Source organism: Tyto alba, unplaced genomic scaffold, assembly GCF_018691265.1.
Source record: "Tyto alba isolate M040663 unplaced genomic scaffold, T.alba_DEE_v4.0 Super-Scaffold_1, whole genome shotgun sequence".
NCBI lineage: Eukaryota > Metazoa > Chordata > Aves > Strigiformes > Tytonidae > Tyto > Tyto alba.
Genome location: NW_024881261.1, coordinates 30,463,216 through 30,487,343, shown reverse-complemented (window position 1 = coordinate 30,487,343; position 24,128 = coordinate 30,463,216). Strand labels below are relative to the sequence as shown.

Here is a 24,128-nt window from a genome sequence, read left to right as displayed (position 1 = left end):
CATTGTGGCTAGAAACATGCCGATGTGCACACCAAGCTAAAATGAGTTAGCTTTTAAATCTTGTAAGAAGTCAGAGCTCTCCATCGAGAGACAGAAAGGTTTGTCTCACCATCTCCAGCCTCCTCCCTGAGCCAAAGCTGCTCTCGCCCACTGCCAGGCAGCCCACACCACCCAGGCCGCAGGGGCAGCCCTGGTTTGGTTTCACAGCACACCCTTGCTACCTGGCCTATTCATCACAACAATCACCTTGCTGTAGCCACGCCATCTCCCATCAACTGCTGTCCCAAAACCCTTATATTCCAAGACTACTTCCCTGTCTCTCCTCATGACTGCAGTTTTCCATTCCCTTCCTTTTTTGTAGAAGCAAGCCTTGTGTTCTGGATATACCAACAAATACTTCCAAGTACTTCAGAGTCACATGCCTAGTTGTGGCTGGAAGGCCAAAAGTTATATTGGTTTTGGCTTATTTTTCCTTTTTTTGCTGCTATCTACTCAAGCGTTTGTTAAAATCCCATGCTTTTCAAGGGGACTTTTAGTATGATAAATATACTAAAGGAACACTACAGCTATGGCAAAAGTTGAGCCTGTAATTAAATTAGCATGTCATAGACTGGGACTACAATAGACTGTAGTATGCCCCCATGCACTGTGTAAGACATTGATTAAAATTGCTTCAAATAATCAATTTTAAATTATCATTTTAAAAACCAGATTTTAATATCTACTCTTAATCTTGTTTCACATTTATACTCATTCATTATTTCCCTAAGGAAAGGTTCAACGGTGGTTGATATAACCATAACTCTCACATCAATTTTACAAAATACAGCCTTTGCCTACAAGGCACTACTACTTTTTCCATACCTGAAGGAGATACAAACACTTCTTTTCACATTGACAGAGCTCAGTACATGCTTATTCTGCTTTCAATATTCATAATTCCAGTACACCAGATTCACCTGCTGAAGACTCAGCTGAATAAGCTTTTAATTTATGATTTTGCTCACTTAACTCCTACCTCTACAGCTGACAGTCTTCCCCATTTCCCTGGCATTCATGAATTCCTTGCTGTTGTGGTATGAGATACTCTCTGATGTCACTAGCTCTACCCTTTCTTCCTCCCTCCATTGCCAAGATCCTATGCAGGCATTGGTTATCCATTACCCAGGCTAGGATAAATGCCTGCCTTTACAACAAGAGCTGATTTTAACTCCTTCCAGTATTTACCCCTGCTGCTCATTTGTAACTCACAGAAGAGTGGTAATGGGGGTTCTTGACTCCATCTTTGCCCAAGCTCTTCCTCTGCCTTATGCTCTGCCTTGACTATGTTGCCTTTTTCTCTGAAGGGCACACATTCAGTTGGCTATCAAACACGTTCTACCTAGTCCTCTAACTGCCATTCTTGAAAGCACGTTCAGCTCATTTTTCACACCCTCTAATTTTCCATTTCCTTCCTTTTCAGCACTACAGCCAGTGCTTTTGTGTTGTTGCTTATCTGTATACGAAAAGGACAACTGGCACACCTAATCACGATCATTAAAAACTGTGGGATTTTTTTGCTGGTCCAGGCAGGCATGACTCAATGATATTTAAACAGAATATGGCTAATTTCTCCACCTTTTACAGGAATTTCTTATTTTGTTATGTGTGCCAAAGAGCATTAAAGACAAGGTGGATGCTTATCCTTCAATTAAATTAAAATCCCATCCTAAATATTGACTACAGCTGATGTTTCAACTAATTCTACTTTAACTCATGATCTAAATAAGCAGCTGCATAATTTTCAATAACTTACTTCAACCTTTTTAACAAGCATATAAATTGTTATTTTCCTAGGAAAGTGTTCTTCACAGTGAGCTGGTGTAAGCAAGAAAACCAGACCTGACTCATGTACATATTTTCAGTTTACACAGCAGAATACAGGATGAAATTTAGATCCCACCTTATGAAAATATTTAATGTAATTAGCTTTGCAATTTTCACCCAACTTGCCCCACCTCTAGCACTGCTGGAAGCTGTGAGGTAATATGCACTGCCCTTCATGAAACCTATATAATAGCACACCTATAAAACAATAATACTTGGCTTTATATGCCTGGTGCTTTTAAACACCTTGAATTGCCTTCCAAAAGACAAAGATGATTCTTCCCTATTTTTACTGATATTAAAGAGCAGCATAATCTTTTTTAACTTTTCAATATTTGAAAATAATTTGGTAAGGCAGCTTATTCTTTCTTTGATAAATGATCTTCAGTTTGTAGCAAACTTAGAATTTAAAAATGGTTGCCATAAATTTATTTCGAATTTTGAAATGGACTAATTTTTGAAAAAAGTGCACTTAAATAACCCTTCCACATAGTATTTAAGAAAGACCTGGATTTTTATTTCAACATTCAATCATCTGAGTGACCGTTAGTCATAGCAGTAAAGTGGAGACAGGCTTTTGCAACACAGGAATCAGAGTACATCAGTCTGTGGCAACCCTCAGTGAGGGTGGCTGTTCAGACATGTAATCTGGCACTGGAAGGCCAGCTGCCAAAAAGGCAAGTAACCTGCTGGCACAAGGCTCTGAGATCAGTCACTGAGCCAGCATTCGCCCACCCCCGCTTTATCAAGCAAGAACAGCCTTTGAACACAGATGTAAGACAGAACTGCCACACTCTAGAAACACAAATGTCTCATTCACACATACCAACATGTCTCAGTGATGACTTTTAGATCTAACCACCTCTCCTTTGCCAACGATGAATGGGAATAGGTTCAGAAATACATGCTCTCTTGGTTAATTCCTTCACTCAGTTTTGACACTGTTTGGTCTGCTCTCAGAGACATTGTCATTAGGCTTCCAAACAAATCTTTAGCACTACTATTAGGCATTTGTTTTTATTAACTTGTACACAGGAGCTAAGCTTTAACTGAAGGATAGTGGGGTGGGTTTTTCCATATGAATGAGCAAGGTTGTAATGTATTATGTATTCCCACTTCTTGGCAGTGGTTATAACACCAGAAAGAATTACTGGAAATCTGTTTTTTAATTACCACAGTTTCATTTAGAGAAATAGCATGACAACATCATCTTCTTGGAAACTGAGTTGGCCAAAAAGGAATTTACCTGGGGCAGGGGAAAAAAAAGAAAAAAAAAAAAAAGGCTTCTGACCATTATCAAGGAAAAAAAAAATAGAATTAAATGTTTAACTGGAAAATCCAAGATTAAATGTAACTTCCATGAAAAATACTAGGCTAAACGTTTTTATAAATTGTACGGTGGTCTAGGTACCTACAAAAGTACTGGACTTCTTCCTAGACACTAACTCACCATGACTGCAATGGTGAGATAGCAGAGGCATGATAATCTACTTGTATCAGGGTAATGGCTTCTTATATTTACTGAGTGCAAGCCTAAAATCACTGCACCATCTCATCTATACTGGACACAGGATAGTAAGAATCTACCATCACTGCCAATTCACCTTATTCCTCACTGCAGTGATGGCCCATCCAGAGACGAAGATCACTTTTTTACCTCCTAAGCAGTACAATACATCCTCATCCTTCACCATCTTTTCTGAGAAAAATGATGCCACAAAAAAAAAAAAGTATAAAACACCCCAAACTGCAGAACTGAACAACTGTGTTTCTTAAAGTAATATATTCCTTCAGGGTTTCTGAAGAGCTTGTAAGAGCAAGAGTATGTTATCAGATTCTTCACCCCGGCCAAGACAATGTAAGTAAACAAAATTCCAAATATGTTTGCAAATCATATTTGAACCCCAAGGGAATGAGAAGAAACACAAGCTGAGCTGAAATGCAAAAAGCTCACTCTCCTATCATTTATGTCTCTTACAGAGATGGATTCAGACAAAACTTAGGCTCTCAACAAAAGCTTCAGAGTTCTCCTATCCCATCAAATTCCTAGCTAAAAATAAAACCACTGTTGATGAATTACATGTTTTTTCTTCCACTCCTTCCTGGTCACATAAATACAACTGAGGTGACCATAAATGCTTTGGGGGACAGACTGTGTTCATTACATTGAAATAGTGCCCAGTGAACTGGATCATGATATTTTCGCTCACGCAAGTTGACACATGTAGCTGACACTAAATCAAACGATGGAACATTCCCCTCAGAGGAGGAACAGTTTTCTGTTCTTCCTGCCAGCTCCTACAGGAAGAAGAGAAGTTGAAACTCATATCATTATAGAAATGCAGACAGCCTTAGCCTATAAACATCTTAGTTCAAGATTTGGACTTCATATTACCAACTTATTTTGGTTGTGTTAAATTATCAACATATCCACAATGTACAGAAGAACCAGGAAGAGGCCACAGTGGCTGAGTAACAGCATTGATATCCACTCAGAAGGACAAACTCCCTCTGCTATCCCTGAAACCACCTCCTGTCAGATCAGTACAAACAGGATTTATCTATGTTTTTAAGAAAGAGATCAATATGCAGATCAATCACAAAATCTTTCCAGAAGCCCTAGAGGCTGACAGCTGCACAGTATTTTCTGCTTCGGAGGCTTGCCAGCTGAATTAAACACCTTATCTATTCAGGAAAAAGAGGAGTGAGATGGCTGCCCAGGCATTTGTCATTGTACCACTTCATTTCCTTGTTCTGTTTTCTGCAACTAAGCATTGGGCAACCAGACTAGTTATTTTATATGAAAGACTCGATAGTGCCTTGTATTCTTTCATCATCTTTCTGAAACAAGGAAGAAGCAAAGAAAAAGTGCTTTCTCAAGAAGCAGCTGTGAAAGAAGAACAAATCTTTTAGAGCCATGGTAGATGGCAAGAGGAATAACCGTCCCTGTTTAGGTGCCTGTGTTTTTCCCCACTCGGGGGGAAGAAGTGACATGCAGCGGGAACAGATCTGCTTCCATAGTGAGAAAGTTACACAGCTCCTCTCATCACCCCATCATGGAGGTGTGAGCTCTGGCAGATTAGCTGTCAAAACCAGTTTCCTACATCACATCTTGCTTGAACTACGAGAACCAGACTACCACAAGAAGAAAACGTCTCCTTCAGGCATAGCACACTTAGCACTGCATCCAATGTCAATGTTTTTGGACTGAAACCCAGCCTCCTTTCCATATGCTTTCTGTTTAGAAAGCTACAGCTACCAGATAAACTGGTCCTCATCACATCTAAGGCCTTGAAAGTCTGGAGAGGAAACAGAAGTCATGTAATAAACCAGGGGGAAAGGGGACATATCTGTTATTCCATCTTCACTATGCTGCCCACAGGAGAAAAGTTAAAACCAAGCAAAATAAATACAGCTACAAGCCCCACCCGAATAAAACAAGGCTATTCAGAGTCACCCATGAAGAGACAGAGGAGTAAACACAGAGTTCAGAGATCACCAACACAACACGAGACTCACAGGCACGTCAGCAGCCAGCTCTGCAGCAGCTTTACTTGCAGGGCACAAACTGCAGAGTGGCAAGACACTTACTGAAAAGGCTCTGTGAAAGATGTTTTAAACCCTGCTCTGGGACAGCCTCCCAAGTAATTATCAACTCACTATAAACTGCTGGGGGAAATTATAGTATCAGTCTTGCTCTTCATTCTGGTCTTTGCTAGTTTCTATATCCCTGATGCTGTCATTATTGCCTCTAATATAGTGAATACAACTATAGCCTGCAATTTCTACACTACATACCCTTCCCCTTTGAAAACAGAGGCCAGCACATACTCCCAGAGTACTGCATTTGTTCACCATAACTAGTCTAGGTTGAATTAAATTAACTTTGTATCTTGAAAGTTCTTAATGCTCCCTGCCTCCTCACAGCTCAAAAGTTAAGCTTAGAGATAAATGAAAACAAGACCATTTGCTCCAACTGTTTTATTCTCCTTATGCCACAAGCAGCTGCTTCTACCTTGTTAGAAGAAATTCTCACATACAAAATGCAGATGCTTCATAGAAAGCTTTTTACAAAATATTAATGAATCTTACAATATATTAGCATACCTCCTCCAGAATTAATGACTCTATGAAGACTGCAATTTAAACTTTAATCTAGTTCCTTTTTGGCAAGTGCAAAAAGACACTCTGGAGCACACCTTAATTTAATGTTAAGAACTCAAACTACTTTTTTCAAGACTGAGAGACACATCCTTTGTGGCTTTCAAGCATAAAGTATTAGTAATGCAAACCTAAGGATGCGTCCTTTACTCCCCTGGATGATTCAGAAATACTTAAGCCTGCACTCAATTTCCTTTCCAGTCCTAAACTCACCTTGGCAAAAAGCAACAGCTTTTCAACTGCAAAGCTATAATACAACATGCGCTGCTCCTTTAATAAAATTAATGCCTTAAAGACTATTGTACAAATGCCTCAAATTTACAGCAGACTCACAGATTAGCAAACTGTATAGTAATCTGTGTTTTCATTCCATCTCCTGCCTCAAACCACTCCCGACACCCTTCTGTCTTGCAATTTTGTATATTCTTCAACCTTATTTGTTAAAGACAACTTCTTCTGGGTGAGTGTGAATATGACCCCAATTCATCACTTCTAGTCTTCCATTTCCAGTTTGCTTAGGAACATTTTCTGCCTTCCCACTGTATCTTAGGGGGCATTTGCAATGATTTTTAGCTAAATTCCCTGAATCACAGGTGGAACCCGAGGAGAAGGGAGCCCTTAGCTTTTTAATGCCTGTCTCCTGCAAATACTACTCCTTCAGCTGGCTTTTTTTGGGTGGAGCTGTCTCCATTGTACTTAAACACTCTCTGCCAAGGCAAGTACTACTCCCACCCACCATGTCTGCCCCACTGCCCCAGTCAGATGTCACAAACACAGACACTGCAATGTGAAAGGAGACATGAGCAAAAGATCAACCATGTTGCTCTTGAAAGCAATTCTTGCTGCCTCGGATTACCCGACTATCCAACCCAGAAACAGGCACATATCTGTCCGCACTTATTGGTAGGAGATACCAATGTGATTGAACCCACTGCAGCCACCAAACTGTAGATTCTCAATTTTACTGTCTGTAAAACAAACAAAACACATAAAACCTTTTCCACCTTGCCCACCCCTCTCCTTTCTTCCCTTGTAATTCATGGATGCAACTATAGTCCAAGTGAATAAAGTGCTTCTGACAGACTTGCTTCAGTTAATTGATGAAATACTTTCAAGTGCCACTACTGTGTAATTACTAAATAGACTTTTACATCTCCAGTATAAAAAAAGGCCATAACTTGACCATTCAGCCCAACATCCTGCGTAATTTCTACCCAAACATTGCTCCCAGTAACCATTGCACTGTAGCATGAGATCCAAAATTGACTTGAAGACTTTGAGAGAACTAAACACAAACCCCATTAACCTGGAGCAAGTTTTGAAATTTTCCCTCTCCAACTGTGTTCCTGGGTTCTATCCTATTTTATTTTATGATTCTAATGTGGTCCTGTTTCTGGCTAATGAAACTTATGATTCCTTTTTTTTTTTTTCCCCTCTATGCTTACACACAAATACCTATTTCTCCTGTATTTGTTGTCAGTTAAGCCCATGCTTAAGTGTCTTCTCACTAAACAATACTAAACTTCTAAATCTCACTTGAAAACATGAAAATGGTGTTTTCCTTGAATTTACTTAAAAAAACATGAAAATACCTGATAGTGCTTGCTTTTGTGACTGCTTTCTCTCACTTCCCTTAAACGTAGTTATTCAAAATACACACAACAAAATTCTGTAATGTCTTTACTGAAAAATCAATAAGGGAATACAATTATGTATAACCCCTTTCAACTGGACCCAACAATAAATCAAGAAGAAAAAAAGAACATCTCACGACTTTATAACCATCAAAAACATGGTAAACAAGAGCCCCTTAAGGAGAAAGGGCAAAATAAAGTAACATTCATTCAAAAAAAAAAAAAAAAAAGGGGGGGAAAAAAAAAGGAAAAAAGAAAAATGAAAAAAATTAGCTTTACTGTTCGGTGAGTTTTGGATTTCTATGAGTTTATGCACTCCAAATACCAACCCATGTCCCTAGTTTACAGAAGTGTATGAGACAGGGTATTAAGAATTAAAGGGTTTAACAGTAGTGTTGATCAACTCTTACAGATCTGAAATTTAGGATATAAAGCATGTAATTTCCTTCTGAAAGTATTCAGTGTTTAGGAGGCAGTTCTTCCTCAGCTGGATTTGTTCTCAAAGCTGCTGAGCAAGACATACTAAATGAACTCTAATACCGACTTAAAATAGCATGTTTTACAATTAGACCACTCGAGGTGTAAAAACAAAATAAATTGTTTACAGTAACATCAGCCTACGAAGTTCTATTGATAAATCTAAATAATTCTTTAGTTCTAGAAAGTTTTCAAGTTGTCTGTCTGCATTCCAAGAGCAGCCTGACAGTAAGCCAACACAAGCTCTCAGTTGTTCTCCCTGAAAAATGGGCACCTGTTCTTGTGCCTGTCAAACTACTATGGTTTAGATTTTCATCTCTTCCCAACTTAGAGCTGTCTTAGGATAAATCTTGAACAACTCCATCTTGTTTTTCTGTTTTTGGAGACCCACACTAGATAGCAGAGTACTTTCCTACTGATATAATCTCATCTACAGAATCAAGTCGTATCTTTTCAGAAGACTGAGCACAAGCGAGTGTTCATGCTTCCTCAGGCACTATTTGGCCTGATTTTCGTTAAAAGGTTATTAGCCCTTCCAGCTGGTCCCACTTTCCATGCAAACACCTCCATTAGTGTTGTGTTCTACATCTTATTCAATCCAGGATCCTTCTCTAGGTTCATAGTCAACGTCTAAAACTGTCATCAGAACCCAAACAATAGCAGTTTTTCCTGTTTTATTTTATTACGGGCACAAATGTTAGAATTTTGTTTTAAGAGAGCTTCCTGATTGCAGAATTTGAGAACCAGCACACTGCTGTTTTCAGCTACAGCAACAGTATGTAGAAATTGACTAAGCACATGAAATTGCTTAAAAAGATAAAACCTTCTAAACAGGCTACTTACACTTGATATGATCCAAAGATTTCTTCCGTTTAAGTACTAGATTTTCTTTTCCTTCAGCTGTAATAGTGCCAGAAACTAGATTATGCCATATAATCTCTGGGCACAAAGGAGTTGCAACAAGATTCTTCACAATCCATTGTTTCTTCCCTATGATTGAAGAGACTGAAAATACTGCAGTATATGAGACATAAAAGCAGCACTGGCTGTAGTCAGTAGCCAACAGGTTACACTAACAGAACCACTTGAAGCAAGTGTAGATCAATGTTTTTCATCTGGGAAACATCCAGTAGCCAGTGAAAAGGGAAAACATCTTTTGTGGATTTTTTGAGAGGAATATGCACTCTCTTAGGAAACCATAGCCAAGAAAAAAAATTTTAAGTCTTCACCAAGTTATTAGTGCATGAGGTACTAAAATATTTCTGTTAACACAGGGAAAGTGAGAGTAGTCAACTTGTGAGGCTAGAATTTTATTGTTCCATAAGTCAATACATGAACATAACATATTTACCAAAAACTGAAAGCCTGAGTTGTTCACATTAGCTCAAAACTTTCTTGTGCCCAAGAACTCACCTTTTATTCTAACATATAATAGGGTTTGGTAAGTATAAATTTCTTCATGTTTAATCAATTTCACTGATAGGGAAATTTCTTTTAGAACAAACTAAACATACCGATTTGGAGAAGAGTTAGAAAACAGACTAAAGCATACAACAGTGTGGTAAATTTATGGTACTTAGGTTTACAGCAGGCCATCCTCAATTCCCTCTTTCTGTGCCAACTGTACAAGGTTGTAAGAGATGAGCACTAGGAGCTCTTCTGAAGGACAGGGATTTATCTGCAATACTGAAATTGAGTCACTGGAAGGAAGACACACCTCTATTACTATTCAACAGTTTGATACCTCTAGCATCAAAAGAACCCAGCTATTATGTCCAGTCAACATTAAAGTATGGAGTTCTCATGGGTACTCCAGAGAGAGACTGCAGTTCATATGGGACAAATGCCACAGTTTCCTTATCTGGTCTCCTTTACACTTTTTGGTCACCTCACCTGTCAAATTCAATGCATTTCTGACAACTGCTTAAACCTTTCTGAAATTTCTGCCCAGATAGAAGTCATTACTGCATTTAGTGCCATACTTAAATTTGTTCAGTTCTCCTTAACATGTCACTAAAATACCATTTATGCAGTCTTAACTGAAAATTGATGCATCTCAACAGCATCTCATGAAGTAGCTTGTGTCCCTGTCTGCATATGGGATACAGTTTAGAAATTACTTTATTATGCAGTAACAGTAAAAAAAAAAAAAAAAAAAAAAAAGTAGGAGTTGAACTGCTGTCAAACCCACTAAAAAGCAGATAGGACTATTTTACTCATATATTAAAAATAATTTACTTTACCAAAATAATGCACGATTAGAAGCAGTTCACACTACTTTAAACAGAGCTGCAAAGTGTTTGAAGAAAAACTATTAAGTCTGAATTACATTGCACTGAAACAATATGCTGAAATGCTTTAAATTTCTGACTTTCAGCAAAACTGCTTGTAACCATGAATTTTTATTTAGTATGTGCACTAGGTAGGCTGTCAGACAGATGCAAAGAGGAGTCTCGGTTTACTTTCTCCTGCCACCTCCACCACCCGCAAGCATGGTGGCCACCCGGATGAAGATGTTCAGTGTGTCTGTGTAGATACCCATGCACCTAGGGAACAGGAAATAGAAGTTATTATTGTTGAACAGAAATAGTATTAGTGTTATACTATACTACACCATTATACTTAAATTTTAAAAAAGCCTTCACGAAGCATCTGTAACAGAACCCAACTATGATTGCCCTCGGTGCTCAATATGTCAAAAAACTTCCCTATTTTTGTTCTACTATCTCTGCCAGCAGGAACTATTTACAGAAGTCTTAACAGACAGTATAGTACTGTCATACAGTAGCCCTCTGCTTTTATGCTGTACTTTTATCTGTTTATCTCCAAGAATTTTGAAGGAGGTCAGTATTATTCTATTTTAAGCATAAGAAACCAGAATCAAGGAGGTTAACAATTCACCTAGGATCAGACAGACAACATTTACAAGCAAGTTACTTGTTAGTTCAACTTGGTCTTTACGGAGACAATTAATCCTTCTTTTCCTATCTATCATACTGTGGAAGCATTTTATTTAGTGACAAAGACTAGCAAACATTAAGTGGCTATGAAAGAGTTAGCATTTTTTGTCTCAGCTGATACTGACAGATACTTTCAGAAAGCAGCTACAAATTCTCCCAGCAATAACTTAGAAAACAAAAACACTTTTTAAAAAGTACTGCTGGAAGCATGTGACACCACATATTCAATCCCATTTCTTTCATTTCAAGCAGATGGTTTCAGTTTTAACTCCACTAGCTATTTTCACACTGTACTTTTAAACCCTGTGATTCTTCACATTCAATAGCAATATGCTTTTGAACAGTAAACAAAAGGTTTGGCTGCTTTTAAAGCATACTTTGGTATAGCTTGAAGCAAATTCTTACACAGACATTGAGATAGGCTGTGTTAACACGGAATACTTACGCATTGATTGGATCATATTTTGTTACTCCATAATACGGAATAGTTTCTGCACGCTTGATAACATGCTGTGTGTCATAGAGCAGGAACATGCCAAAGAGCACCAATCCACCATAAACTGCTACCGAATACAAGCCAGCACCAAAAGCAGAAGTAGGCGGCAAGAACATGGACCCTGGAAGGAAATGTACAATAGTGTGAAAGAAAGCTACTATGTGCATCTGCTACTCTGAGTTAGGTCAAACTTCAGTTACTGTAGCACATGCTTTTCAGTGAGTATTCAATTCTCAATTTGTGGTGCATTTTTGAAACCAAGAGTTTTAATACAGGAGCTGAAGATGTCACATATGCAACCTGATCCAGTAGTTTCGAACACCCTAGGGAATCGTGTACTTTTCTTCATGTAAAAGTACTTCTGTCTCCAGAACTACAACAATGCCTAGAAACACATAAAGGAGAACAAGTGGATCAAGAACGAAGATCACATTTACTATCTTCCCTAGTCAATGGCAGTAACTAAAGATATAAGCCACCACTACTGGCCTTTTGTCAGACTAACACTTGACAGAAATGTAACTTCATGTTTGTTTTCAAGAACAAATTTCAGAGAGTATTTTCAGCTGTGCTAGAGTTGCAGAGGCAAACCTTAACCGGACCGACCAATTTGCAATTAAACATGAGCTGCATCTTAGCAGCTGAAGTTTATAACCTACTTCATCTGACAGTATTAAACAGTATTTTACCAATTGAAGAGGCAAGAACAAAGCCTAAGCCTATTCCAAGTGGTCCTCCCATGTTCAGAAATTTTTCACTCGGAGCACACATGGCTACAGTTGAGAGTCCTCCGACGATTCCAGCGGTATACCAGGCAGCTCTGATCAGCAAAGGACCACCCAAGAAGGCTAGAGGAGCCACCACTGCACCCATGACACCTAGCCAAAGGAAAACAAAACACCACCCGTAAGATTTGGAACGGTTCTGGTAAGAACAACACCTGCCAAAACCATTTTTTTTTGTGTTCTTGTCAGACAACATGGCTCAAACTAATCTACTTACATAACAAAATACCAACGCACTCGATTGTGCACCTATCTAGAGGTAAGCACAATAAATTAGCAATCTTAAGTTCCATGACCCATTTCTATCTAGCTCTGGAGAGTACTTCAGGGAGCTGGTCTTTGGAAGTAAGACTAACAAAAGTCAACATACTGATCTGTTCAAAGCAGAGTTGGCAAGAGGTACTTAGTATGGACTAAACAACTACACAGTAGCCACAGGAGTACCCAACACTGCAAAGCAGGACAGACTTCTGCTACAGTTAGTTAGGCAAGTAAGTCATGATGTTTTGTTAAGAGTTATGTACGAAACCTCTATCTAGTCCATTAATATCATATTAGGTTGCTTAACTCCGTAAAATCACTAAAATAGACACAGTTTCTTCTTGGTAGAAATGTTAGCTCCTGGGAGGCAAATACGATTCCAGTGCCTAACATCCATGTATCTTTCCTGAACTATAACTTATTTCTGGCAAACCAGTTTTGAAAAATGATAGCCATTGTTATTTGAAGTAGGTAGCATTAGTGAGAAACTGATCTGTACTCACAGCTTAGGTATCTGATGGAAACATGTATCCAAGAAGTTACAATTCAGTATTCTTTCTACTCAAGTTTTCAAATACTTTCCTATCCTGCACAGTTGAAGAACTGTAAGCGCAGGCAATAGTGCTTCCAGAAGCTATTATGCCAGAAAGCAATCACGAAACCCAAGTATTCTATCCAATGTGGCATTTATGTATCTCAAGTTTAACTTGAGTATGACTTTTAGAAGATTATGAAAAATATTAGTTGTGTTAAGGACACTTAGGAAATCTTCCTGACATTAAAGAGTTCTCATTAGTCTCTGAAAAAACTTAATTCTCCTACAGCAGTATACAGAAATTTACCTTCAAGTCAAAGTTTAGTTTAAGAATTTGGTCACACTGAAGCCCAGACATCTCTACAATGAACACTACAATCACATACCTGAATGCATCATCCAAGCCAAATGTTTGGCTGCTGGACTATTTTCATAGGATATGGACCTGACCAACATTCCAGCACCAATCATAGCCGCAAAAGTTGCACCTATTGCCTGTAAAAACAGCATCATAGGGTTCAAGTTAGCATTGGAACTTACAGACTCTGTTTTAACCTCATAGTCTAAAAGTCAACAGCATAATTCAGAAAAGAGCAACCTAACTCATAACTGGAGCATTTGCCATTTTTATTCCTGTAAGATTACAGTCAAATCTTTGCAGATCCTACCTTGTGGTAAATCCCATTTTACTTTTACTCAGTTTTCAAGTGTAAGATGGCAACAATCTCTTAGTTATATAAGGTAAGAGAAGGAAAACATATGGTTTTGCCCCTTACCCTAATCCTCAATGTAGCCTTACATTTTTCTTGTACATTTCTCTACCCAAAGCCATACTCTGCTCACATGCTCTTGCTATCAATAATTTTTAAACCTCACTTCCTCCTCTTGCTGATGACTGAGAGCAGAATCATCCAGCAGCTAGCAAACTGGTCAGAAACGTACAACTTTGGCTTGTCACCAAGGATGCATTACTAAATCAACCTCCATAAAATTATGTGTTGGCATTTAACTATTAGCATTCCACCCCACTTAACACACTGAATATGTAATCAGTAGGCACATTTTGTTAGCAGTTTGCCTGAATGATTTGCCTACAGTATCATTTCAGCCTTGGCAACCAGGAGTCAGCTTTCCAAGAGCTATACAGAAGAGCACAAGGAGGAGTAAGAATGCACAGGGACCTCAGTTTCCGTTTTTAGAAAGCAGTAGAAATAGCATCATTAGCCTCAGATGGCTTACTTGCATATAGCTGGTAAGGACAGCATAGCATTTTTTTGCTCATGTGGTTTGTCTTTGACAAACTATCAAAAAATTACAGTTAGGTGCATGTCAGTAATTAATTAGAATCACCAAATTTTAAATCACAAAATATCATCAGGATACTTCAAGTAGTCTTTATATAGGTAAGGACACTAGTGTCAAGTGAAGTTTTGCCTTATTTTTCACCAAGTAGTTTGCATTTCACATTTTTTGTATCAACCATCACATCTGGGGTCTTTTCTCAGTAAATGAGTTTATATATGTAACATAAGCTTACCAGCCAGGAGCCTTTTGTCATAAGGCTCATGAGTGCCGGAGATCTGCTTACTGCTACAGCAGAGAGCGCCGTCAAACCAATGCTTCCCGCAAAGTACATGTAAGTAGACTGAATTCTGTCTTTGACGTATTGTGGCCAAATACTGAAAAATAAGCAGTCATACATAGCTGTGCAATTACCAGTATCAGAATGAAGACCAACTAAAACCACAATCAATGTTATATGTATTCATAGCTATGGATATAAAGGAGGCTTCATTATAATGGTGTGGTCTAGCAACTTCTGCCCTGGGTTTACCTTACAACAGGGCACTGAACTTTTAAATCTTGCTCATCTAACGTAACATAGCTTTCTGCAAATCATAAAATAGAGAATAGGGTATATATAACAAACTGCTTTAAGGAAAAATGGCTACAGAGTATGTACTGGGCACTACACAGCCTGCTGAGCAGCTTGCAAATTGCTGAGTCACAGTGCACATGATAATCTGACATCACAAGACACGAAAGTCATTTTGAGTTCTAACAATAGCAGCAGACCTAGAGGTGAATGAGAGTTTCTGCAATATGATCTGGTCATACTACAGTCAGGAAGCTTCCCCTGCTAACACCAAACTTAAACATAGTGCACACATTTACTCCCATTTTACTCTTTTGACCCATTACTTTAAGGTTTGTGAAAAAAAAAAAAAATCTAGATCAATGAAAAGCTGCTCATAAATACAACTAGCTCGTATCAATATGAATGCAGATCATAATTTTCAAATATAAATGCAATGTAAAGCAAAATATCTTCAGTGCTCATTTCTCCCAAGCTCATGCTTATCACTAACCACCTTTTAAGTCTAAAGAACTGTATATTTTTGCCATCAGTCAAGTTTTTGTTGGCCAAAAATCAATACACCAAAGTTTTAAGCAAAACATATTTATTAGAGCAAGGATTATGCCAGGATAAGTAGTGCGTTCAAAGGAGATTCTCTTTCCAACATGCTGTATTAAAGTTTAATGAACAATCCCACAGGAATACCAGGCAAAGTGGCCTTAACAAGATGTTTTATGGAAGACTACCATTCATAAATTATCCACGGCACACCTCGTAAGGCATATTTATATACTCTTCAGAAGTAAATTTCAAATTTAGCAAAACAAAGGAAGTAATTTAAATTTTGCTTTCAGTTATATGCTCTGAAATCCTGTACAGAGGTGAGGGTTTTCTGTTCAGAGCTTAAAAAAATGTAAGCTGCGTGTACACTGGGCGATACCAGTTAGAGACATAAATACAAGGGAGATACGTTTAATGTACTTTTTACTTAAAACAGTAAGCCATCTTACTTACACAGCTCTTTCAATAGCTCCAATCTCGCTGGACATGCCCATTCCATAGTAACAGAGGGCGCCCAGGCCAACAGCAGCCCCTCCAGCAACAATAAATTTCCCCAGGCGATCAGCTGTATAAAGAAAAAAAGAAATATCCACGCTCTCATGAATGCTTTTTCTTGGATAGTTAATACCCTCACGTGAGTTTTGTTGTATCTGAAATAGCTGATCCATGTTAGGGTTCTTTCTTAAAGCTCCACTTCAAGTCACTGTGTTACCAGCTCTCAGCGAGCTACATGTAAAAAACTATATGCAGCCTACCAACACAATATAGCTTCATAAAACAGAGTAAGAAACAAGAGATCAGATAGTAATATTCCAGGTTTACTGACCTTCATTACAGTAACAGGAATTCTAACACAAAATCAGTTAACAGGTTCTCCAACAGGAGAGCTCCCTGTCAACTGATTTAGTATACCATTTCACAATTCAACTCACTATAAAACAGGAATAAAACTAGACATTTTGTCCTTTCCGCTCATTCATCTGCCCTTAAATGCTTGCTCCTTCACGAGCTCTTTGGTAGCAATTAGATACAGACCACTTTAAAAAGGGATTTCCAAAGCTCATGGGCAACAACACATGATTTACTATTGGCTTCTACTGTCTGATTTTTCGATGCTGTGTGCAACATATTAGATTACTGCTACAAATATAAGTATCAATCATAAAACAGTTGTAACTGAAGTATGAGCAGCTGAGACCAAGTATCTTTAGTTGTGTAACTCTCTTTAAGGCTATACTTTTTCCTAAAGTGTTATAACCAAGACACTATCTAGCCAATCTATGTATATGCCGTTTGTCAATTCAATGCTATAGGACATTTACAAGTGTTCTCCTGAACGCTGCTATCTAAAAAAATCCCTTTGTAATCCACTCAAATTACGATCCACACTAGATGTACTAGCAAGCATAGTAAGCCAATGCCTTACATAACAGTAGCACCAGAAAGTTTTTTTTCAAACTGTACACACTGTAGAAAAATCCTTCCTTTAAGCATTGTACAAAGCAGATGTAGCAAAGTCAGGAAAATATTTTTTTTATCTGCAACCAAATCTCCACTAATAGACAACCATTTTTGACTTAGCAGTTCTCACCAGCAGCTTGAAGTAGAGACAAGAAATTTCTCCCTATTATGACATACTTACTCTATAAGGAAAGACAAGCAGAAACTGTCTCCAGTTGTTCAAGAGAAATCACTAAGCAAACTTACATATGAAACAATATTCGTAGTCTCTTTCATGGTTTGAAGAAAACTAATTCCTTCAAGGAAGTTTTAAGGTAAGCTTCAAAGATTCTCAGTATTTAAAGCAGAGCTACTCTACCTTTAAGTGCTGTTTCTGCAGATGGTTCAAATGCTGCTTCTTTAATTTCTTGACCAAGTTTTCCACGCCTTACACCGGTTCTTACTCTGGTGGCATAACACTGTTAAATTCAGAAATAACATAAGAAAGATTCAATGAAATAAAATATAAGACTTTTCTTATCAATTTACTTGCTACACTGAAAATTGCGACATAGTCTCTTATTTATCTGTGCTTACCTCCCAAAGACATGAAGCAATTGTGCTCAAGGAAAACAACTGAACATGAACATTTAGGAAGCTTTACATATTCTAGAAGTACGCAACCAATGTAATGACTTTCAGAAGCTGAAGTTTTCAGTTTGCACTTCAGTCCCATTGTACTATACAAAGCCATGAAGCTTTTTTTTTTTAATGTAAAAACATACACTTTTAAATTTTGTTATAAAATTGTTTTGCTTTATGTAAAACCCACTCTTTATGTCAACTCTTTTGTATATAAAAAAATCTTTCACTATACTTATACTTCACAAACACTAAATCTGGAAAAGCAACACAAATTCTTTGCTTTTAATTCTAGCCTTGCTTTTGAGAACAAACCTTAACGCCTATAAACTTAGGATTTTTAAGGCTGACAAGCTCCAAAAAGAATTTCCCATTGGAACTTTCACCGAGATGATGACAAAAGAGCAATGCCTCTTAACTGTTGTGAGTTACCTGGGCAGAAATCAAAACCGGAACATCATCTCTCAATGAAGAATAGATAGTATGTTAGCATAAAGACAGTCCAGTTTTTAATATTGCTGGTAAGACCCATGATAGTCCTGCCATAGTTCAGCCATTGCTCTAATCTGAGCTACAGTGCTAAACATGTATTGAGACTAATGTCTTTGAAAAGAAAGTTTTTACTTTAATATTATATTTAAGACTCTTACTCGGAAACAGAGAGCTAGGAGGAGGTCAGACAAGAATTTCTGCTCTTCCCACCTTACATAGTAAGGCTTGCCCATCACTGCCCACCTCTTTTAAGTCCTTAATTTCAATGGGGAAACAGTCACTGGACCAGAAGAGATTATTTCAATTGCTCTTAAAAAAACCTGCTTTTGACTGAGTAACACTCTTACTTCAGTAAATTAGTGTGTACCTCAAACAAGCAGAAAGCTCATGATCATTCAAAACAGGTACTCAATGCAAAGTGATTCTTTTGGCAAAACACTCAACCCTTCAGAGTATCAACAGCCGGAACCATTACAAAGAAAAATACCTTACCTGGCTAGGCTGCCACAGCCTGTATGCTTTTATATTGGAGTTCCTCAAAGCTGGGGAGGCCTGAGTAATGGTGGGGCGGATAGTCTGGCATGATAATGCCCTTAGGCATACTAGCCTTGCGGCCAGCATGGTTGCTTAGACTTAATACACTGTGTTCCTGCAAGCATGCAAGAAAATAGGCTTTACTATTTTGTTATGTGGTTTGCAGACAACAAAGTATACTTACTACTTATTCTCAACTATGCTAAAGCCTGTAATATAAACAGTATTATCACCAGAGTACTGTAATATGAGCAAGAACCTTCTTAAATAAGCAGCTTAACTGTTCTATCCGTATTTGTCTTCTATTTCCATCAGAGACTTATCTCACAACTTTAAAACAGGACATACCCCCTTTCATGCATGTCAATTATATCAAGTCCCTTTATGTACTTATGTTTGAGCTGCTTTGACAACTAGCTTTCATTTCGATACCTAACACTACGTGAGTGCTCTGCCCTCCAAATAAATGTTCAAAAAGATGCTCCAAATTTACATAAACTTCAGTTAAGTATAAACACAAATGAGTAAACAACATAACACATGTGACAGAAAGTGTTTTAGAAAGATTTTAAGCTAACCTTTGAAGAATTAGTTAGTTTTGTGGACACTGCATTCAGGCAAGGTCACAGCCCAGAACACAAGTTCAGATCATCTTATGCAATTCTGACCAGAGAACGATGACGCCACTTGTGGGCAAAGTGACAGCATAAGCAGACACCAGCCTGTGTCTTCTATAGGTATAATTAAAACCGCTAGCTTACTTTCACAAATAGTGCATACGTCACACACAGAAATCTTCAAGCTCTTGCAGGTACACAAACTTTAACTATAACTGTGTGCAACCTCTGATATCACAAGACACCCCAACTACCGGTATTTTTTCAAACTGTTCATAGTTTACACAGCGTCCAATAAAATTTCAGAGCATTCTAAATACAGGCAAATCTAAACATACGTGAGAAACCGGCACCCACAGCACTGGGCAGCTAGCACTAACCACAAAGAAGCGAAAGTGCGAAAATAATCCTGCTGCTAGAAAAAGTCCCTTTGCTTTGATGCTCAGTTATGAAATCCTGCTTTTGTAAGTGGAAGTAGCTTCAGAGACACATCCTATTTCTGCCACTAAAACCCACTCTTCCCCTGAGATGATACAGCTTGTAGGAACTTTGCAGTGACAACTCTGCGATTTTGATTGTAAGCCGGTATTTGAAGCAAGCCAACTTAGAACGTTAGATTAAGGACGAACGACAGCAGCGTTACAAAACAGCAGGAAGTAAACGCTGCGAAGTCAGCGCTGCACCAAAGCACCAGGCAACCCACTAAACCCACTCCAGCCTAGGCCGAGCGGCGAGGACTCCCGGGGGGGGGGTGGGCGGGGAGGCCGCCATCGCCCACCTCGGGCTGGGCCTGGGCCTGGGCCGGGCGGCGGGCCCTCACTCGCCCCCGGGCCGGGCCTGGCCTGGAGCCCGAGCCCGAGCCCGAGCCCGAGCCCGAGCCCGAGCCCGAGCCCATTACGGCTCCCCACAGCCCCCCCACGCACCTGCGTGACCGCCTCTCACCCGTTCGCGCTCCGACACCGCCCGTGTACATCCGCAAGACCGCCTCCGGGGCAAAGTGACGTCAGGCCGCCCCGCGCGCTCCCGGTGACTGGCTCGCTCACCCCACGTGACGCCAGCGCCATTGGCTCGAGGGGAGGGAAGGGCGGGTGAGGTGACGCCCCGCCGCCATCTTTAATAAGGGCAGGGAAGCTTCTGGAAGCCGCCGCACGCCAGGCTCTGCCTGACGCAACTCTCTGTGTCGCAGACCGTAAATCAGGCGCTGCCCGCGGTGCAGCAGCCGCTCCCCATCGGGAGGCGGAGGCGAGCCGCCGCCCTCGCCGCATGGCGAACAGCGCTGACCGGCAGCCATTTCCCCGCGCCGGGGCCTGCGAGGCAGCTGCGCCGGCTTGCCAGCAGGTGGCACGAGCTGTGTGAACACGCCCGAGCGAGGCCTCCCCAAGTTAAATTCACCCCCGAGGAGCGTCACGACCCATCTCGTCCTCCGCGCTTTTCCCCCTCCATTTTGTCAGGCGCTCCCGAGTGCTGACGCGGAGTTTGAAATGTCAGGGAGGGGAGGCTGCAGGCGTGCCAGGCTGCCCGCGCTGCCTGTGCCTCTCTCCCTTGGGCCTCCTCCTGGCCTTTTTGCCAGCTTTGCCACCGGCACTGTGACTTTAAGCCCTGCCCTCCTCAGGGTCTCAGAAAGTTCAAGACCTTTACCATTTTCTTCCCTTTCGGCAGAGCAGTCTAGGCTGAACTAGGAGGTGAATCTCCCCCCGTTGTTAATGTCTCCTTGAAGGTGCACCTCTCTTCATGTGGCTGTACTGCACCTGCTTTAAGGCAGGTGCCCACATGCCAGATAAGCAACAAAATACAGTATTGTGTACATAAACTGCAGAAATAAATGCTACCAGCCTTGCCCTTGGCAAAGCCTTGCAAGGGCTCTCCAGTCCTTCCGCGAGCTAAACATTTCCCTTTTGGCTAAACTAATTCTCTGCTGGCAGCTTCTTTCCAGCCTCACTCGAACTGGATCTCTGAGCTTTTTTTTCAAGCTTAACCTTAACCTTAAACTGAGCCCTAGGAAAGATGAAGCAGCACTTGCCTGGACTATCAATTCTGTGGGGGACGGGGTGGGGTGGGGTGGCTATTCTTTCTGCAGCCCTTCCTTTCCTTTGGCAGCTGAACTCCAGCTGGAGCGCTGGGCTTTTCCTTCCCACCAGCCCTAACCCTAAGCCTAGGCTGAGCCAAAGGCTTATTACATGACTCAGTCTAGAGCCTTAATATTACCAAGAGAAGAATTCTTTGGCAGCCATATTTCATGTTTGCCAGCCCTTTTCCAGCCCCATCCCAGCTGCATATCAAGCTTTCTTGTTCTCTCAATGTTAAGTGCTAATCCTAACCCTTGTTTGAGCTGTGAGCCAGGCACTATTGAGAAACACAATATTCTTCAGAGGAGAACTCTTTTGGCAGCCCTATGTTTGCTTTGGCAGCCCTTTTCCAGCCCCACTCTAGCTACAGCTCCGTATTTTCTTTCATCCTTAATGCTACACGTGGGCATTGTTCTTCATAGCCAAGTAAAACTGTGAGAGCCCTGAGCAGGATCAAAGACAAAACTAACAACAACAACAACAAAAGGTGTTGGATATAGAATTAAGTATAGAAATAGAATGGGAGTTACTGATACACTTTTGAGGATTGCGAGATTAGCCTTTCTGTATCTTGTATCTGTATCCTTGGTTATAAGAAAGGAAATACAGTGAACTGCTAGTTTTCAAAATGAAAGTCAGATAAAAGAAATCATATGTGGGAGAGGTCTAAAAGTGCACCAGCACATCGGATCTTGAAGAATTTGAATGAGAACAACAAAGCAGAAGAACACATGACAGAAGGGTGGACATTCCATCAGAGGGGGCCAAATCTAATGGGATTCAAGGTCTGATTCTTACTCTGGTGCTTGTTTGCTTTCCTTTGGAGTAAATGAATATCTAGAGATTTGTAGTCTGTTGCCCTGGGGTCTCCTACAGCAGAAGAAAAGATGCCAGTTTCAGGCCACAAATATATTGTTTATTTAGAGGGTTCTTGTGTTTATTTCAGAGTTTGTAACATTCTATAATTGTTAGGTACTAAAGGATTCATTTTAATAATATTTAAATTTTTAATTCAGCTATTAATAGTCATAATTTATGCAAGGAATCAAACTTACCTCTTTTACTACAGCATGTAATCATGTAAAAAAATCCCCTGGGACTTTCAAATAAGATCCCCAATCCAGCTCTGTCCAAAATTGTTTCTTAAATAGATAGTTTTGCCAGAAGCAACCCAAATCCACACAGGGCCCATACTGCAGCAAATTCAGCTGTTGAGGCTTTTTCACAGAAACTTGCCTGCTAGCAGACACTAATTTTCTACTAGATGGTCAACATATGTAAATAGCCTAGCTAGTGAAATTGGTGCATGAGGGGGAAAACAGTGGCCTCTTACATAAGCAAGTCCCAAACCATCTAAGAGTTTTTGAGTTAAAACCAGCAGGTTAGATCCTGTCTGTTGGCACCACTGCAACATGAATTTTTCTCTCAGACAGGAGGGCAATATCTTCAGCCACCGTGCCACCCACTATTACTGCAGAGCTTCAAAGCAGCTGTGCTTTTCAGTAGTTCGAGCTCATGCTGACAAAAGCACGGGTAACAGCATGACTGAGGCTTGTTGGTGAGATGGCAGCCAAATGCACACAGAGAAATTTGCTTTTTAACTCTGATGCACTGTTTCTTCACAGAATTGTGTTCAAATGCACTGTGCATCCAACACCTGGATCTGAGTCCAGTGCTGTTTAGTGTCTTCCCTAATGACCTTGATGATGGGACAGAGTGCCTCCTCAGGCTTGAAGATGATACAAACCTGGGAGGGGTGCGTGATACACCAGATGGTTGTGCTGCCATCCAGAGGGATGTTGACTGGCTGAAGAGTTAGGCAAACAGGAATGTCATGCAATTCAGCAAAAGGGAGTGCAAAGTCCTGCACCTGGGGAGGAACAACCCCATCCACAAGCACAGGCTGGGCTGCCCAGCTGCAAGGTAGATTGGCAGAAAAGGCCCAGGGTGGACACAAGTGGAACACGAACCTTCATTATGCCTTTGTGGCAAAGGCAGCCAGCAGTATCGTGGGCTGCGTTAGGCAGAGTGTTGCTGCTAAGCCAAGGGAGGTGATCCTTGCCCTCTGCTGAGTGCGGGTGAGGCCACACCTGGCGTGCTGTGTCCTGTGTTGGGCTCTCCAGGACAAGAAAGATATGGGCATGCTGGAGAGAGTCCAGCAAAGGACCACAGAGGTAATTAAGTGACTGGAGCATCTTTCACATGAGGACAGGCTGAGGGAGGTGGGACCATTTGATCTGGAGAAGAGAGGCCTTAGAGCATCTTACTAACGTGAATAAATACCTGATGGCAGATATCAGGGAGTAAATGAGAAGGAGCCAGACTCTTCTCAGTGATTTCTAGTGACAGGTCAAGAGGCAATGGATACAAACTGAAATGAAAACTACAGTTTTAATTTCAATAGGCCGTGTTTTTACCTACAACCTGTTTTGGATTTGCTGGAAATGTTACAGTTCTCTAGGCAGGATCAATTGCAGACCAATATGAAAGGGTTCATGTCTAATTAGACATTTTTCAAGATCAGAAAACACTATTGTGAAGGCACCGGAGTATCCCAAAGGGATATGTGAAGTTGGCAGGGCAGGTGGTGGGGCAGGCTCCAGGCCCTGCCTCTTGCTGGGCAGGAGCTGGGCAAGGGAGCAGCCCTTTGCCTGCTTCCCAGGAGTGAAATTTCCCATAAACGGCTGCTGCCAGGGCATAGGGTATTGTAGTCTTCAGCTGCCATGCCCAAGGGAGAAAGCTG

The 24,128-nt window shown here is 40.4% G+C and overlaps 1 protein-coding gene across 3 annotated transcripts; it reads right to left on the bottom strand.

The window, feature by feature from the left end:
• Positions 1-9,432: 9,432 nt before the first annotated feature.
• Positions 9,433-20,360, bottom strand: GHITM (growth hormone inducible transmembrane protein). 3 transcript variants are annotated; one of them, XM_042786979.1, is made up of 9 exons: positions 20,262-20,360; positions 18,661-18,817; positions 17,414-17,513; positions 16,048-16,159; positions 14,713-14,854; positions 13,562-13,670; positions 12,284-12,472; positions 11,544-11,715; positions 9,433-10,684 (listed from the first exon to the last, which is right to left on the bottom strand). In XM_042786979.1, exons 2-9 carry the CDS (start codon positions 18,787-18,789, stop codon positions 10,597-10,599), a joined length of 1,041 nt encoding a protein of 346 aa, XP_042642913.1. In that variant the 5' UTR covers positions 18,790-18,817; positions 20,262-20,360; the 3' UTR covers positions 9,433-10,596. The 3 variants fall into 3 exon arrangements, with proteins under 3 accessions (XP_042642913.1, XP_042642907.1, XP_042642916.1); XM_042786973.1 differs by having other exon boundaries at positions 20,243-20,345; XM_042786982.1 differs by lacking the exon at positions 20,262-20,360 and adding an exon at positions 19,281-19,392.
• Positions 20,361-24,128: the final 3,768 nt, after the last annotated feature.